The sequence below is a fragment of the Hermetia illucens genome, chromosome 1 (genome assembly GCF_905115235.1).
Source record: "Hermetia illucens chromosome 1, iHerIll2.2.curated.20191125, whole genome shotgun sequence".
NCBI lineage: Eukaryota > Metazoa > Arthropoda > Insecta > Diptera > Stratiomyidae > Hermetia > Hermetia illucens.
Window position 1 is genome coordinate 211,015,989 of NC_051849.1, and position 18,632 is coordinate 211,034,620.

Below are 18,632 nucleotides of genomic sequence, written 5' to 3' on the forward strand. Positions count from 1 at the left end.
TTTTTTCGGATTTTTAGGTTGGGTAGTTTCCGAAAATGAGTCCTGTCTCACTTCAAGTGCGTACATTTTGACTCCTTACTCACGCACTTTGCAATTTATGCCAAAACTGATGTCAGTTTCGGAAAGTACAAATCGAGACTTTTCATTTGATACCCTACACAACTATATGCGGTGAAAAAAATTTTTGAATCCCCCCTTTGCATGTATGGGGAGCCCCCCTTTAAACTCCACCTAAATTTATGCCACTCGCTGTATGCGTGGGATTTCATAGTTCCCATCTGTCTACCAAATTTCGTTCGGATCGGTTTAGTCGTTTTGGAGAAAAATGCGTGTGACAGACAGACAAACAGACAGACAGAGAGACAGATAGACATTGAATCGATTTTAATAAGGTTTTGTTTTACACAAAACCTTAAAAAGAAGTCAACGGTTAATGATCTTGGATGGACGTTCGACTTTTTTCACAAATTAAAGCAACGGCGGAGAAAGCCGTAAGAGTGTCCGCCTTAAGAAAACAAATAACATACCTTGGGGGCCCTATCTCCATTCTACTCTACGACGCACAGATATGGACCGATGCGCCTAAAAAGGAAATGCATCGTAGGGGCCTTGTGCAAGTGCAGCGACGGGGAGTGGGGTCTGCCTACCGGTCGGCTGTAATGGTGATCATGGGAGTGATTCCCGTCACCCATCTTACTAAGGAAATGAGCTCCTTCCCGAGCGGGAGGAGTCAGATCAGATAACCATTTGTGAATCGACCCCTTTTCAGAAAGAAGCATTACCACAACATTAGGAAAAATACCTTGAAACGATACGGTGTTATTTAAATTGTTTTATTGCTTAGTAAACAGAGGCGTTGCCATCGTTACTACGACTTCCAAGATTACAAATTTCTTACAACACTGACTATGCGTAAATTATTTCCAATACATTTTTGCTAAAACAAAAAAACATAATAAAATCAGAATAGTTTGTGCTAGATTAGTATGTTCCAAATATAATTATTCGACGTGAAAACACTGGTAGAATATATATTACAAAAAAAAAAATAACAATCACAAAGAATAAATAGAATTAGTGCAAATGTAAGATGCTAATGATTAGATATGTATAGGAAAATGACTTCAAAACATTAGAAATACGTTATGATGACCGTTTTTCTCGAAGAATATTATAACTTTCGTTAATATCTGTTGCTATGTTGCGTACATGTTTCGTTTGCAATAGCTTATAATATAAAGATTCATTATTTCTTGTCGTTCTTTTCTTTTAAATAAAAAAGGTAGAAAGAAATGAATTCCGTCAGAATTTTTTGTTCTAGGCTTGTTGCTAATAATGCTGTAAAACCGAGTCAAAGTCAACTAATACGATGAAATGATAAATATATAAGACGATTTGATCTGATCACTGTATTGAAAAATAAAACTTGGAAAATCTCCGCAAAGCTATATTACACATGACCCAAATCAACCCAAGTCTAGATTTCAACAATTGGCCCTTAGTTGGCTGCAATAAAACTTCTCCTTTTTCATTATTTCATTTCAATGGGTTATAAAAACTTTGAAAATGAGGAAATTATTATAAAGTGCCGAATTGTTCATCACACTTGGAAAGTACGGGATATAATTCAACCTGCATGATTGGCCGATCTGCTTATCATGTTGGGTGTGGTCATAACTTGAATATCGTATCTGTGAAAGAGAATTAATATCGAAATGGTATATTATCTGAAACCGTTTAAGAATAGATATTTAAACGAACGTCCATTAGTGGGCAATCTCAAGGACGCCTCTATATGAAGTGTAATAATTGTGAAATTACCTTATATGGTAAGGCAGGGATGAATAATCGATGCGATTTTCTAGTACAGCCATTATTGCAAGTGTTTTCAGTGTCGGTTCGAAATCCAAAACGTGTGTATCATTATTGTCAATTAATTTGGGAAATTCTTCGCTTAGAGCATTCTTATTTGGACTGCATCAGAAAGTAAAACAAAACATTATTATTAGAAGTCTAGCCAAGTGATTTGAATGCGACTTACCTAGTTCCACCAAACATGAACATCTTATTGCCTATCACCAAGCATACTTGTCGACGCCGAGTGGATGGTTCTGCCCCATCAGGTTTTACGACTCGCCATCGATTTGTTTTTGGATCAAATGTATGTAAATCGTTAAAATGCTCTTCTAAAATTCCATTATATCCGCCAAATACGTAGATTAGGTCTTGGTAAATAACTGCAATTCAAACGTAAATAAAAACCTCGGTATACTAAACTAGGTTAATTTTCTTACACATTGAATGACTGCGTCGTCCGACAGGAACATTTCCGGTTGTACGTGGCATACACCATGTGTTGGTATTTAAATCCAAATAAACAATATCCGAACAATATATCTCTTCCATACTGTGATAAGGACTGTGTTTATCCCCTCGGCCGCCAAATATGTACATTCGATCGTTGATGGCAGCGGCTGAGTGGAAATCTCGATAGCTTGGTGGGGTACCAATCGTAGGAATATATGACCAAGTCATTGTTTTGAAATCTAGGCTATGAACGTCACATGAAAACTGATCAATATCGTCCTGGAATCCTCCGAAAATATACATTTTATCTTTGTAAACGCACGCTGAATGACCATCACGCGGCCCAGGAATGTCTCCAGTTACTTCAGGTCGTGACCATGTGTGCGTTTCCACGTCGAAACAGTATAGAATATTACAAGAGCAGACATCATTGCGGCCTCCCCATAGATAAATTTTATCGTTGTAAGTGACAACTGTATGGCCGTACCTGGAATATTTAAATATATATTAACGAAAGGTTATTTATACCAGAAATACAGAAACACGTATGAAAACTCAATACATCAAAACTTTGTCTATTGAAATGCCCAGAATCAAATCAATCATCGTTCCATAGGGACAAGTCTGCGGACCCCGATAACTTCATCCCTGCTCTAGTTATAGAGGTAGAGTGGTAAAAGTTTTTGAGAATTTTTAATTACAAATTTATTTTCTTTTTACAGGAGTGGTTATCTTTTAGGTACCCTTTAGTGATAAGCCTGGATAGTGTTAAGTTTTTGTGGGTAGAAAATAGTTTTTGTTCTTGAAGAATTTTTCAACAGAAATCGTTATGGAGACGAGGGCCCAGAAAGCCCCAGAGGTCCGATTACTATCGGACGAATCCCAAGAAAAGCTAATCGCCAGTCTGCAACGCAGTCTGGACGAAATTAACAAGCAGCTAGTCGCTGCGAAAATTGAGATAGAGGAGCAACGGAAGCAGAACGAGGGTCTGACAACCCTCATTAAAAGCTTGCAGGAGTCAATAGACCTGCAAAACAGGGAGAAGAAAGAAAACGGCAAGCGTTTGCGTATCGAGAGTCCACAAGTGTCGGACTCTGAAAGTAACTCCTCATCGGAAGAGGAGATGTCCACCGACAACACGGACAACACCGCCACCGAGGAGGAGGAAGATGTGGACTTTCCACCTCTGCCGCCACCGAAACCAGTGCCAACTCTTCCGCCCACTTTTTTTAAAAAAACCGTAGTGAAGTCACCGGAAAAGCCAAAGCCTTCAGGACAAGAAAGTCCTAAGGCTAAAGAAGCCGAAAATGGCACGGTACCCGTGATTTTAAGGCAGCCATCAAAATGGCCAGCCATTGAGAAAGAGTTGCGAAAAAGGAAAATTAATATCCTTCACGCGAGGAGGATACACCTGGGAGTGAGAATAACTCCAGAGCAACCGAGCGACCACCGGAAGATCACTAAATTCTTTAGAGAAAGTGGAATTCAATTCCACACATATCTTCTCCCAGAAGAGAAGAACATCAACATTATAATCCGGGGGCTCGAGGAAATAGCGCCCGAAGATGTGAAGGAAGACCTTGAGGACCAGGGCTTCCATCCTATAGAGTGTTTCTTCATAAAAATGAAGAACGGGCCCTCCAGACTGTTAAAAGTGTTAATGCCGAAAAACGAAACCGGCATATACAATGTCAAATCGATCTGCCACCTGATCGTGAAAATCGAGTCCCAAAAACCGAGGACTTCCCAATCGCAGTGCCATAACTGTCAGTAATTTGGACACTCTGCGAACAACTGTTTCGCCGACGCACGTTGCGTTAAATGCGAGGGATCGCATCACTTTTCCAAATGCGAGAGGAAGCAGGAGCAGAAGGCAACCTACACCAACTGCAAAGGGGATCATCCAGCCAGCTACGGCGGATGTCCAAAAAACCCTAAAAATATTAAGAAAACCTTCGCCCAGATGGCGAAATCTAATTCTTCTCCACAGGTATCACAGGTAACACAACCAATCAACAAACCGACAGGAAAAACTCCAACAGCACCGAAAACTCCCTCTTCCTCAGCGAACCCGAAGCCTGTGCAAATGGATCAAGTGCTGAGCGGCATGCAAGCACAGATACAAAACATGATGGAGTCAATGATGACTAAAATGATCCAAAACCTGTTTAGCTCTCAGATCCCTCTAGGCAACCCAACTAAGACCCACCATGGTAAGCATTAAGCTTAACATTATCTCATGGAACGCAAATTCCGTAAAAAGAAAAATGGGAGAATTGAAAGAATTCCTTTACGAGGCAGAAGTAGATATACTACTCATTCAGGAAACGTTCCTCAAACCAACAGACCCACTTAAAGTACCCAACTACGACATATATAGAAACGACCGACTTACTGGCCGTGGAGGAGGAACCGCAGTCCTCATTAAGAGAAGCATCGAGCATCACCGCCTGGAAACACCACTCATCACTGGAATGGAAGCTACAGTCATCGAGGCAAGGACAGGACCAGCTGATATAAAAATTATATCAGCCTACCGTCCACCATCAGCAGATAATTTTTCAGAGGACCTTCAACTGCTACTTAACGAGGACAAACCGACTTTTCTCGCCGGGGATCTGAACGCGCGTCATCGAGACTGGGGAGCAACCCGAAACACCAAAGCGGGGAGAGAACTGCTCACTTTCCTAAACGGAAACGGAGTAACTATTCACGCAACAGAGGAACCAACACATTATGGACGCAGCACGACCGGCACCATAATCGATGTGGCTATTACAAAGAATTACAACAACCACATCACAATCAACGTATTGGACGACCTCTCGTCGGACCACAAACCGGTGTTATTTTCAATATACAACATATATATTGAAAATCCGCCGAAAATGATAAAAACCACCAACTGGGATACCTACCGCCACATTCTAAGTCAATACATCACAACCTCAAAACTATTATAGAAACTTCGGAGCAGGTAGAGACAGAGATTCAAAACCTAACCGCCCAACTAACTTCAGCCAAGCAGGAGAGCTCAACGGAGACAGAAGTAAACGACCAACAATACTTCCGGCTCCCAAGAAATATTAAAGAAAGAATAAGGGAGAGAAATCGCATCAGAAAAAGAGGAAGAATGACAGGAGATCCCAATCTGAAAAGAGAAGCGAATCGGCTCACTAACGTTATCAGAGATGACATTGACCGATTCAGGAACGAACAGTGGGAATACTTTCTCCAAAATCTAGAGCCGGGAAGCAACAATTTCTGGCGGCTCAGCAAATATTTTAAAAGAAGCTCGAGAAGGCAAATGCCTACAATTCATGGTCCCAATGGCCTTGAATTTTATAAAGAGGGAAAGGCCGAAGCGTTCGCGGACTCACTCGAACTCCAGTTCAGGGAGAACACCGCATCGGACGACGAATCTGAAGAAGAGTACGAGTCAGAAACAGAGACACAAGATGACTCAACACAAAGAGAAGACTGGGAACTGCAAACAGGTCAGGTGGAAGTCCAAACCATCATCCATGGACTAAACAGCAAAAAAGCCCCAGGATGGGATATGCTTACAAACGAATGCATCAAGAATGCACCGAATAACATCGCCGAATCAATCACCGCAGTAATAAATGCAGTACTCCGTCTCAGAACATACCCAAAAGCATGGAAAAAGTCCATCATCATCCTTCTGCCGAAGCCGGGAAAGAACCCAACCTTACCACAGAACTGGAGACCCATCAGCCTACTTCCAACAATTGGAAAAATTGCAGAAAGGGTAATACGGAGCAGACTGCAGGATCAACTCAACGAGCTCAACATCATCCCAGAGGAACAATACGGATTCCAAAGAGATCATTCATGCGAGCTTCAACTGGCCAGAGTAGTCCAGCACATTCGCAGTGGTTTGAACAAGCGGAAATCGACCGGACTAATAATGTTCGATATATCGAAAGCTTTCGATAAAGTCTGGCACGCAGGGCTCGTAGCCAAACTAAAGAAATTTGAAATATCTGATTCAATGATAAGACTGATCCAATCCTTTATTGCAGATCGAAGTTTTAGGGTGGCATTGGAGGGGCACCAATCAACGGAAAAAAGAATAGAGGCAGGAGTACCCCAAGGATCGCCGCTTTCCCCGCTGTTATACACAGTATTCACGGCGGACATTCCAAGAAAATTTAACCGCTTCACAGGGATCTCCTTATTCGCGGACGACACATGCCTCTTCCACACATCGAAACAGGCACGCCTCATCACAAGCAATCTACAGAAGGCAACCAACACAATGTTGGAATACTTCAAAAAGTGGAAGATAAAAATAAACCTGGAGAAGACCCAGGCAATCTTCATCACAAGAAAGAGAGAACAGAAACCGGGGAAAATCAAAATCGAAAATCAGCCCATCGATTGGAAACCAACAGCGAAATATTTAGGACTGACTTTCGACAGCAGACTAAATTGGAGAAAACACATCAAGTTGAAAAGAGATGCATGCACAGGTACGCTGAAATCCCTTTACCCTTAATTAGATCTAAGAAACTAAACATTAAGAATAGACTTTTAATTTATAAACAATTAATTCGCCCATCTCTGCTATACGGGAGCAGTATTTTTTACCAAACATGTATGAATATAGCTGTAAGAAAAATTTTCAATGTCCCGCATTATATAAGAAACCTAGACATACATAGCGATCTAAGATTAGAAACTATAGATAAGTATATTAAAGATAAAGCCCTGAAATTGTCCACAGCGAAAAGGGGAGCAAAGGTGTGGAACACCAGCTCTAGACTCATCACAGTTCCAAGCTGGATCTACACATTCACGGTTCATAAGGGATACATACGTTCCTAAAGTGACCACATCACTGTATGCAACACGCTTACCAGAAAGACAAATCCACAGAGAGAGCACCCCTAGCCAGAAGTCTACTGAGACACAGTATGTGACCGCTTGAACGCAACTCTGCATGTAATCTACAATTGGTGCCTTCGTAACGGACTCACACGAGTTTGTCAAGAACTGCGGAACCACTGACGTAAAATACGCTACTCATGGAGACACACCATGAGAACATCGCCCCCTTTACATTGCATTTCTGTATCTTTGTTGGTCAGATTTGAGGGATTTTAACCCGAATTTTGGGAGTTTTCTTGACGTCGCGATTCCCATTTATTAAATTTGCAATGTTTCACCAAATGTCCTCAACGTCCGCAACTCAATTTCTCTGTCATAGTTCTAGTATATTAAGCAATACTATTCCAACTACAATATCGCGAAAGAAGCGCTCTGTATGGTTAAGAAATTGAGTAATTCCTAGTATCCTTGAACCCACAACTGATGAGCTCCAGAGGTCCTTCGGAAAAAAGCGTAACACATACCCTCGTCCCAAGGCCAACTGAAGTAGCTACGCCTTTCCGAACGTAGAGCCTTAGGCAAGAGTTCCACACAACACTATTCGTAGAGAGAATCACCCAGTATGGGGGTTCGCACTGGTGAAGGGACAACAGAGTGAATCCTACCTACTAGTAACTTCTCCTACACCTTTCAAGGTACAGGCGGAAGAAAGGGAAGCTAGAGGCGTGAACGGAACTGACTTGATGCCAGTTCGAGTGATCGAATCTATGCAAACCGGACACCGCAAACCAGTCAAGATGCTAAGTGGAAAACAGACGAATGTTCTGCGGGATGAGATGAGATTTTTCATGGATGAGGACATGGAAACTGCGGTACCTCCAAGTGCGGCTTTTCTCAGAGAAATCAAACACAAAGGGATCGAGTCTCTGGCGGTACTGTGTGGGGGAAACCCCGTCATACGCGGACTGCGGCATAGGCTTCTCACTGTCTTCCATAACACATTATGTCGAAAAACATAAAGATTGGTCAAATCAACCTGCAGCATGCTAAAGTCCCCTCCTATCTGTTGACAGCGAAATTGACAAAGCTGCAGGATTTCCCCTACAAGAGCCGTGGGTTCGTTTTAAGAGAATCTGGGGCATTGAATCAGTAAAGGGAGCTAGAATCTTCTACGATGAAAGATCCATAAGACCGAGAGGTTTTGTCCTGATGTCAAGATGGTTAGAGGCAACCATGCTAAGACAGTACTGTTCCCAGGATTTAGTCCATCATCAACGGGGCAACAACCGGTATCCGGTCTAGGCCTGCCTTAATAAGGAACTCCAGACATCCCGGTTTCGCGCCGAGGTCCACCAATTCGATATCCCTAAAAGCTACCTGCGTCCTGACCTATGCCATCGCTCCATCTCAGGCAGGATCTGCCTCGTCTTCATTTTCTACCATAGATATTGCCCTTATAGACTTTTCGGGTGGGATCATCGTCATCTATACAGATTAAGTGACATGCCCACCGTAACCTATTGAGCTTGATTTTATCCACAACTTGATGGTCATGATATCGCTCATAGATTTCGTCATTATGTAGGCTACAGAATCGTTCATCCTCATGTAGGGGGCCAAAAAATCTTCGGAGGATTCTTCTCTCGAACGCGGCCAAAAGTTCCCAATTTTTCTTGCTAAGAACTCAAGTTTCCGAGGAATACATGAGAACTGGCAAGATCATTGTCTTGTCAGTAAGAGTGTTGACCCTATGGTGAGACGTTTCGAGCGGAACAGTTTTTGTAAGCTGAAATAGACTCTGTTGGCTGCAAACAACCGTGCGCGGATTTCACCGTCGTAGCTGTTATCGGTTGTGATTTTCGACCCTAGATAGGGGAAATTATCAACGGTCTCAAAGTTGTATTCTCCTATCCTTATTCTTCCTGTTTGACCAGTGCGGTTTGATATTGATGGTTAGTTGGTTTTCGATTCTGACGTCGCCACCATATACTTTGTCTTGCCTTCATTGATATGCAGCCCAAGATCTCACACCGCCTGCACGATCTGGATGAAGGTAATTTGTACGTCTCGGGTTGTTCTTCCCATGATGTCGATATCGTCAGTATAGGCCAGTAGTTGGGTAGACTTAAAGAGGATCGTACCTGTCGCATTTACATCAGCATCACGGATCACTTTCTCGAGGGCCAGGTTAAAGAGGACGCATGATAGGGCATCCCCTTGTCGTAAACCGTTGTTGATATCGAATGGTCTTGAGAATGATCCTGCTGCTTTTATCTGGCCTCACATTGGTCAGGATCAGCCAAGTCAGTCTTATTAGTTTCGTCGGTATACCGAATTCTGTCCTGACCGTGTACAGTTTTACCCTAGCTATGGTATCATAGGCGGCTTTAAAATCGACGAAAAGATGGTGCAACTGATGTCCATATTCCAACAGTTTTTCCATTGCTTGCCGCAGAGAGAAAATCTATTCTATCTATTCTGATTTGCTTGAAGTGAAGCCTCTGAGCAAAGAATAGGTTTAAATCGTAGTTGTTTCTAGCAGCTTCTGCTTTCCTAAACAGCTCAATAATGAGCTACATTTTATCACGGCGCACGTTACACTTCACGCCCCAAGATTTTCCGTAATACCGGAGCTCAAGCGCTTCCAATCGTAGTGGCAATAAGAGTCTGCAGTTTCCTACGCTCCACAATCTATTTCCCTATTCAGGCCAGATCTTATGCCGGCCCTTCGGGATGTGGCAACAGGTTCATCACAAAGAAGGTCACTTTTGATGACGGCTCAGTGTCCATCAATATCCTCCGGCGAAATGTTTAAAATGTCTGCCGTCCAATCAGCATGATCGTTTTCCCCACTGTCGAACAAAAGACAGATTCCTTAAGAGAACCGTGTCGAGCTTCGTTCAATTGTTCCTTATAGTAGGTTCTGTTCTCGAAAAATATGACGATGACCATGCGGCGGAAAAATAAGAAAGGAACACAACCTATCACCATTATCGTTACGATCCCCAAAACTATGTTCGAATAAGGTGTCATTATATCATTCATATCTCCTATCAAGATCAAAAACTCCCTGAAATAATAAAAAACTTGTTGTTTCTATTTCGTTGGTGTAGATATTTATCCTTACAAATACCGATATTTCGGGAACCACTTGTTCCCTTCATCAGTGTTAACAAGTCTCTGTCGGTATTTGCAAGAATAAATATCTACACCAACGAAATAGAAACAACAAGTTTTTTATTATTTCAGATAATTAATCGTTGGAAACACCGCATAATTACACTCAGACATAAATTCCCCTTTAGGAAGACCCTTCTGAATTGCATTGAATTGTGCATAGGAAGTTTCCTTTTCCTATCTAGGGTCGAAAATCACAACCGATAACAACTACGATGATGAAATCCGCGCACGGTTGTTGTCAGCCAACAGAGCCTATTTCAGCTTACAAAGACTGTTCCGCTCGAAACGTCTCACCATAGGGTCAAAGCTCTTACTGTACAAGACAATGATCTTGCCAGTCCTCATGTATTCCTCGGAAACTTGGGTTCTTAGCAAGAAAAATTGCGAACTCTTGGCCGCGTTCGAGAGAAGAATCCTCCGAAGAATTTTTGGCCCCCTACATGAGGATGGACGATTCCGTAGCCTACACAATGACGAAATCTATGAGCGATACCATGACCGTCCGGTTGTGGATAAAATCCGGCTCAATAGGTTACGGTGGGCGTATGGATGAGGATGATCCCACCCGGAAAGTCTATAAGGGCAATATCTATGGTAGAAAAAGAAGACGAGGCAGACCGTGCCTAAGATGGAGCGATGGCGTGGGTCAGGACGCCAGACAGCTTTTAGGGATATCGAATTGGTGGACCTCGGCGCAAAACCGGGATGTCTGGAGTTCCTTATTAAGGCAGGCCTAGACCGGATACCGGTTGTTGCGCCGTTGATGATGATGAAGTTTCTTTTTCATCTGCTTCGAAAGTCTCTGTTAGTCAAAATCATATCTGATACCGAATAAAAATAAGCGCCGACCGAATGCAGAAAGCACAATGCAGCAGGATAAAAAGGAGTGCTCCCCATAATAAAACCATCTAAATGTCCTAGCCCAAGAACCTTGTACCAATGAAATTCTCACTGAAGTTGGAAGAAGGGAGCATTTTGAGGAGCCCCAATAACATCGTCGTGAAGTGCACATTCCAAAATCCAGTCTTAAACCATTGACGCAAATAAAAGGTCGTAGCAAAAAGATAAGTACGATCCCGAGGCATGGTAGCCGTTTCCAAGCCATAATTGATTTCGAATTTTACAGGTTTTTAGCCCACGAATCTATATCCCTTTTAGTCGCTTTTTACGATAAGCAGGGAATATTTTGACTGAATTCTACAACCTCCAACTCACAGGCGAATCTCTACTTCAGCGGAACAACGAATATCCACTGTAATAGAAAGTGCCATTAGTCAGGGTGGAGCTGGCCCGCCTACACCCTTATAGGGACAGTCTATAGGGGAGTGCTAAAGGTCAATGAATTTTGTTATTTATAGAGAAAAGATGGTGAAAAATGAGTTTTTTTTGTCGTTAAACACTTGCATTTAGAAAGCTTAACACTAAAGAAATGAAAACGGAATTGGATGAAGTTCCTGTAATGTCTGTACGTCTTCATGACTTTCAACCAGAGTTAGGTTAAATCATAATTAACAATTATGATCGATCACTCTCCACGAGGTAATTGGCACCGTCTTGCTGCCTTCCTGGGTATATACGTTACTACCAACGCCATCAAGGAAGCCTTGCCCAATATTGGATTGAAGGGGTATCTTACGCGTTGGATAATTTACATGTTAGGAATCAGGATAATCCAGTCGGATCTGGGAGTCAACCACTTGACCAGAGCTCTGAACATAGGCACCCCCAAGGGTGACGCCATCTCTCCGTTGCTCTGCTTAATAGTGATGGACGAAATTTTGCGAATATTGGACAGCAGCGGGGGGAAGGTGGTGGCGTATGCCTACGATTTGGTGATATTTATGCCAGGGATGTTTCCCTCCATTATGAGTGACATAATGGAAGGAGTGTTGCGAAAGACGTGCCTATGTGCGGGCATAAACCCAACCAAAACGAATCTGATGCTATTCACCACTATGCCAAGGGTACCTCAATTCCACCCACCGCTGCTGAATGAACAAACACTTTTTCTTTCCTCAAATGTAAAAAATCTGGGTGGAACTCTGGAACCAATGGCAAAATTGGAGATTGAATATAGGGTTAAGAAGGCCTGTATAGCCTTCTATGCCTCCAAGCGAAAATTTGCAAGGAAATGGGGACTCTGACCGAGGATGGTTCTCCGGATGTTCACAGCTGTGGTGTTTCCCATCCTAACGTACTGCTCTATTGTATGGCGGCAGGCTTTAAATAAAAAATACAATAGAACGGTCTCCAAGCCCTTTAGAGACCCCAGGAGGATCGACTGGAGAAAGTTTGGTCAGGTAATTAAGAACAAACTCTCCGGTGCGCAAATTGGTAGGATTGGCACGACAGACGAACTGGAGTCAAAGGTCGGGGCTCTGGAGAAGGCTTTTGATACCGCCTTCAAAGTCTCGTGCCCTGCTAAGTACAGAAAAAAGACCCTGCCACCGTGGTGGAACGAAGATCTCTCTAGTCTCAGGAAGTTGACCAAAGAAATCTTCAACATCTGCTACAGGCAAAAATACTGGCAGCCATACAAGGACTGCCTAAAGAAGTACAAGTCGGCCATCAGGACCGCCAAGAGGCGGTCTTGGCTAGACTATTGTCAGAACATAGAAAGCACTAGTGAATCCGCGAGGCTCAATAAGATTCTGTCCAAGGAACATAAGAGTCCATCCTTCCTTAAAAAGTCGGAAGGCTCCTGGACGGAAACTTCTAGTGAAACCTTGGAGCTGCTGGTGCAAACGCACTTTCCCTCCAGCGAGGAAGACTGTGAGTCAGAACCTCGCTTGGAGGGTTTGCGGCAACCCCAGCTGTGCGAGACTATCAAATCGGTAATTACCGGGGATAGGATCGACTGGGCTATAAACAGCTTCCGCATACAAATCTCCAGGCCCAGATGGCATAATGCCAGTCATGCTACAGAAGCAGCAGGAAAGGGTTGTGCCGTGGCTTGTTGAGATTTACCGGAGCTGCATCACTTTAGGATACGTACTGCAGTCCTGGAGGCGCGCACGGGTGGTTTTCATACCGAAAGCGGGCAGGCGAGGTCATGAGTCCGCGAAGGACTTTCGCCCAATCAGCCTGACCTCTTTCGTGCTGAAGACCCTAGAACGCGTCCTGGACATTCACTTAAGGACGATTATGGAGAGAACGCCTTTCTCTAAGTCCCAGCATGCCTACCTCAAAGGAAAATCCACAGAAACCGCCCTCCACGAGGTAATTGGCACGGTTGAGCGGTCGCTGCAGTACAAGCAGTATACCCTTGCTGCCTTCTTGGATATAGAAGGAGCTTTCAACAACGTCAGTACCAACGCCATCAAGGAAGCCTTGACCGGTATTGGATTGGAGGGGTATCTCACGCATTGGATTATATCCATGCTGAGTACCAGGATAATCCAGTCCGATCTGAGAGGCAACCACTTGACCAGAGCTGTAAACAGAGGCACGCCCCAGGGTGGTGCTATCTCACCGGTGCTCTGGTTAATAATAATGGTCAAAATTTTACGTACATTGGACAGCAGCGGGGTGAAGATGGTGGCGTATGCCGACGACTTGGTGATATTAGTATCAGGGATGTTTCTGTCCATTATGAGCGACATCATGGAAGGAGCGTTGCGAAAGGTGTGCCTGTGGGCCGCAAGATGCGGACTCAGCATAAACCCAACCAAAACGCAACTGATGCTATTCACCACCAAGACAAGGATACCTGAATTCCATCTACCACGGCTGAATGAACAAAGATTGGTTCTTTTCTCTAATGTAAAGTATCTGATTGTAATCCTGGATCCTAAGCTAAATTGGAGGTTGAACATAGAACTGAGGGTTAAGAAGGCCTGTATAGCCTTCTATGCCTGGAAGAGAACCTTTGCCAAGAAATGGGGTCTCCGGCCGAGGATGGTTCTCTGGATGTACACCGCTGTAGTGCGTCCGATCCTGACGTACGGATCTATTGTATGGTGGCAGGCTTTGAAGAAGAAATACAATAGAACGAAGCTTAATAGGATTCAAAGAACCGCGTGTGCAGGTGCTACGGGGGCTCTGCAGTCCTGCCCGGCAGATGCTCTCAATGTACTCCTGCATCTCCTCCCCCTAGACCTCCACATCAAATATGTTGCAGCGTGCAGTGCCGTCAGACTAGGTGAGTCCGGATGCTGGGCAGCGAAGTCCTATGGCCACAGCAGCATTCTAGTTGAAATACCTGGAGAAATCTGGGCATCCCCCACGGACTATGTCACACGCAAGCTGAACTTCACGAGAAACCTTGCTGTGGACCTTCCAACCAGGGCAAAGTGGAAGACCGGCGGCGTGTTGCAAGATGACACGGTATTCTTTACGGACGGATCAAAGATGGCCTATGGAGTCGGCGCGGGGGTTTTCTCGAATACACACGGTGTATCCAAGTCGTATGGTCTCCCAGGTTTCACCAGTGTATTCCAGGCGGAAGTACTGGCGATATTGGAAGCCTGTCAATGGCTGGAGCGTGATTCGAGCCCCAAGCGTAGCATAGCCATTCTGGCCGACAGCCAAGCGGCCATCAAGGCCTTGTACTCAACGACGACATCTTCCCGGTTGGTGGGGCAGTGCAGAGACACGCTCAACCATCTGGGCGGCACGCTCAAGATCACTCTCCTCTGGGTTCCCGGGCATAGGAACATAGAGGGGAATGAGCGGGCTGACGGATTGGCCAGGCAAGGCTCTGCTCTTGGCAGTCCCTCGGGGAATACAGTCAGTGTTCCGCTGGCGGCTGTCGGGGGCGAGTCTACTCGCACTACCTAGCAGCCGCGAGCCTGAGATGGCGAAGGCTTACAAGCTGTGTCAAATCAAGGAGAATTTGGCCCGCGTATAACATAGCCCGATCACGAGAGCTCCTGTGCCAGACGCGTGCAAATGCATTCAAGATTACGGCGGTCTGCATGGGGCATTGGCCCATAGGGGACCATGCCGCTAGGCTCGGCATACTCTCTGAAGATCCGAGCCAGCTGGACTCTGCTTCCCTGTTCCTATAGCAACAGTCACGGTCTTAGGAGTTTATGGCATCAAAACGGCGCACCAAAGCGCTACCACTGATACCTACCTACCTACCTACCTACCTACAATAGAACGAAACTTAATAGAATTCAAAAAAACATGTGTGCAGATGCTACCGTGGTTCTGCAGGCTTGCCCGACAGATGCTCTCAATGTACTCCTGCGTTTCTTCCCTCTAGACCTTCACGTTAAATATGTTGTAGCGTGCAGTGCCATGAGACTACTTGAGTCCGGATGATAGATAACGAAGCCCTACAGGCCATAGTAACTTCCCAGACGAAGTTCCTCGGGAAATCTGGGTATTTTCTCGAATACACACATTGTATCCGAGTCGTATTGTCTCCTAGGTTTCGCCAGTGTATTCCAAGCGGAAATGTTGGCGATACTGGAAGCCTGTCGATCGCTGAACAGTCTAGGCGACACACTCAAAATCAACCTCCTCTGGGTTCCCGGTCATAGAAACATACAGGGAAATGAACGAGCTGACGGATTGACCAGGCGTGGCTCTGCTCTTGGCGGGTACAGTCGGTGTACCGCTGGCAACTGCCAGATGGCGAAGGCTCACCACCTGTGCTAAGTCAAGGAGGATTTGGCCCGCTTATAACAAAATCACGGGAGCTCCTGTACCCGGTGGGTGCAAGCGCATATGAGATAACGGCGGTCTGCATGGGGCACTGCCCCATAGTGCATCACGCCGCCAGGCTCAGCATATCCTACAATTCGCATTGCCGAAGCTGCGGAAAAGAAGGGGAAATCCTCAGTCATTACCTTTGCAATGCCTAGGTCTAGCTTGAGTCAGGCCACGGACTCTGGTAAACCATTCTTTGTAGACCTCAGAGAGATTTCTAGCTGCAGGGCGAGAGAGCTGCTTTCCTTCGTGAATGCTACGAGCTAGCTCTGAAGATCTGTACTGGCTGGACTCTGCTTCCTTGCTCTCATAACAGCAGTCACGATGGTAGGAGTTGGTGGCATCAAAGAGCGCTAATTAGGCTTCTCGGAGCGGCCACTGATATTGAATTGGCAGATTTCCTGATTACACAATTATAATCGTAATCACAGGCATTTGATTGCGATTATGATGGTGCAATCACTGTAACACAATCATGCAATCATATCTAATAACGGTAGCCACAACCATGATAAACATTGTGTCGCAGTTAATCCCTTGATTACTTTATTAATTACTCAAGTAACGACCGATCAATTGTTAGATTAATTACAGTGAACCTCTGTTAACTAGCAGTTCCAGTTATTAGGGAGGAAGCACCTTTTTTCAATTCGGCGTTGGTAGTTGAACTACTTTTTTGTGAAACTATTGTAAGGGCGCGCGCAGATCTCTATTTTATAAAAAGTCCACGAAGTACATTGTTGAGTGGTGTTATGCAGGAAAATCCATGGAGTAGTAACTGCGTCGAATCGAGCCGACAGCCATGTCCACTAAACAATTTCAGTTTAAATTTCCGTACCATTTTTGCCTTTATCTTTGATGAGCTATTAATAAAACGATAGGCGTCGTCAAATTTCAATTAATTGTGTTTAACTAAGACGTTCGATTTCGGTGAAACGGAATCAGTGGACAGATTGGTTGCAATCTGGAAACGTATTCAAACGTCTAAAACGTTTAAGACCATTCTCATCGCATAATCTCCAGCATTCAGTATTTGTCACTTTGATATTATGCCGGACGCTCGATGGTTGCATAAGTCAAAAAACTGCATGCGGAACGATTAAATATAAGTTGCCCCTAAACCTTTCCAAACGCGTGTATAGATGAGCTACTTCACAGGTTTCAGGGCCAGCCTTGATAAATCATTGCGATTTAAACTTGGACAAACATCTGAAAGCAGTGGCCTAGAAACGAATATAAACTGTAAACTTACCGATGAAACGGATTATCGGGATGATTTAGCAATTCTCCATTCTTATCCTTCTTCACTGGTACAATGGACCATCGCATATTCTGAGTGTTCAAAACGAAGCAGTCGATTGAGGAGCAAAACATATAGTCGCCGCCGCAGCAGTATCCGCCAAACGAGTAAATGTAATCACCAACTGCAGCAGCGGCGTGATTTACGCGGCGGGGGCCACCATCCAACCGAACTGTCCAACGCATTTTTCACTTTGTTGTTGACAGACTCCACCAAGAAACGATACTTTGTCCTCCAAACTCTTCCAGATCGAAAACACTCCTTTGCACGCGTCTTAATCACTATAATCGGAAACAGAAAAAGCAAACGAAAACGACGCGTGAGAATTTTCAGAGCATATCGAAAGTGAAATTACTTTTCGTCTCTCGACTCATTAGGCTCTAAGGTCACCGACAATACGTGTAGAAATATGTTTCCACATAAAATGCGATTTAGCAACTGTTACCTTTTTAATTATAACTTTCTCTGCCGTTGCGAAAGATGTGAATTAATGTGGTCTTGTCTAATACGGAATAACTCTTTTTATATTACCGAATTTTAACTTCCAACCACCCGTCCCGAACCACAGCTGTACAGGAACAATAAAATTACCTCAATGACGTTTGGAAATGTAAAAACAGAAAATAGACAAGCAAAACTTCGTACATTGCCCGATGAATTGTTGACATAACCAGCTGACAACCGAGCCATATGTTTGCGAATACACTGCTAGATTCGAACATAATGGACTCGATAGTTAGATTGGGAAACAGAATTAATATTGGCTGATGATTGTTACTACAATAGCTACTTCGGTATTTAGTGGAATTATTTTGTAACTACTCCGTACATACATTATTAAGTAAAGTGAGAATGTGAAATAGCAAATTTTCTTTCATGTAATCTAAGCAGAGAAGAGTAAATTCAATTGGCTTCTAAGAATAAGGCGAAAATACTTCCGGAATTTGTGAGTCCAAATTTTTGATATATATTTTATTGTTTTAATATCTATTTATAAAAGACAGTCTACCCTGAGTACATAGTTGTCTACATAAGACATTTTATGTGGAATTGCTAAATAAAATAAATGATTATACACAGTACACATTCCAGCATTTTTCACTTTGTCCTTTCCTTGAATCTCACCCAAAATTCAGTTTTAGCAACTGAGAAATTAGGACCGCGCAATGGTGTTATTAGTTGAAAGTCATCCTCTTGATCACGTAACCACAGGTTCGAGTCCCGGTTTGTTACACAGGCCCGGGAGGAATCCCCTCTCTCCAGCCCCCTCTCGACAGATCTGCATTGATGTTTCTATCGTCTTTGTGCTGCAATGTTGCTCCAGGCTTATCAC

At 43.9% G+C, this 18,632-nt stretch overlaps 1 protein-coding gene across 1 annotated transcript; it reads right to left on the reverse strand.

Annotated features, from left to right (window-relative positions):
* Positions 1–812: 812 nt before the first annotated feature.
* LOC119661303 (kelch domain-containing protein 3) lies at positions 813–17,484 on the reverse strand. The gene is made up of 5 exons (XM_038070592.1): positions 17,252–17,484; positions 2,295–2,794; positions 2,042–2,237; positions 1,822–1,974; positions 813–1,691 (listed from the first exon to the last, which is right to left on the reverse strand). The coding sequence occupies exons 1-5, from the start codon at positions 17,482–17,484 to the stop codon at positions 1,628–1,630; spliced, it is 1,146 nt and encodes a 381-aa protein (XP_037926520.1). The 3' UTR covers positions 813–1,627.
* Between the last annotated feature and the right edge of the window lie 1,148 nt (positions 17,485–18,632).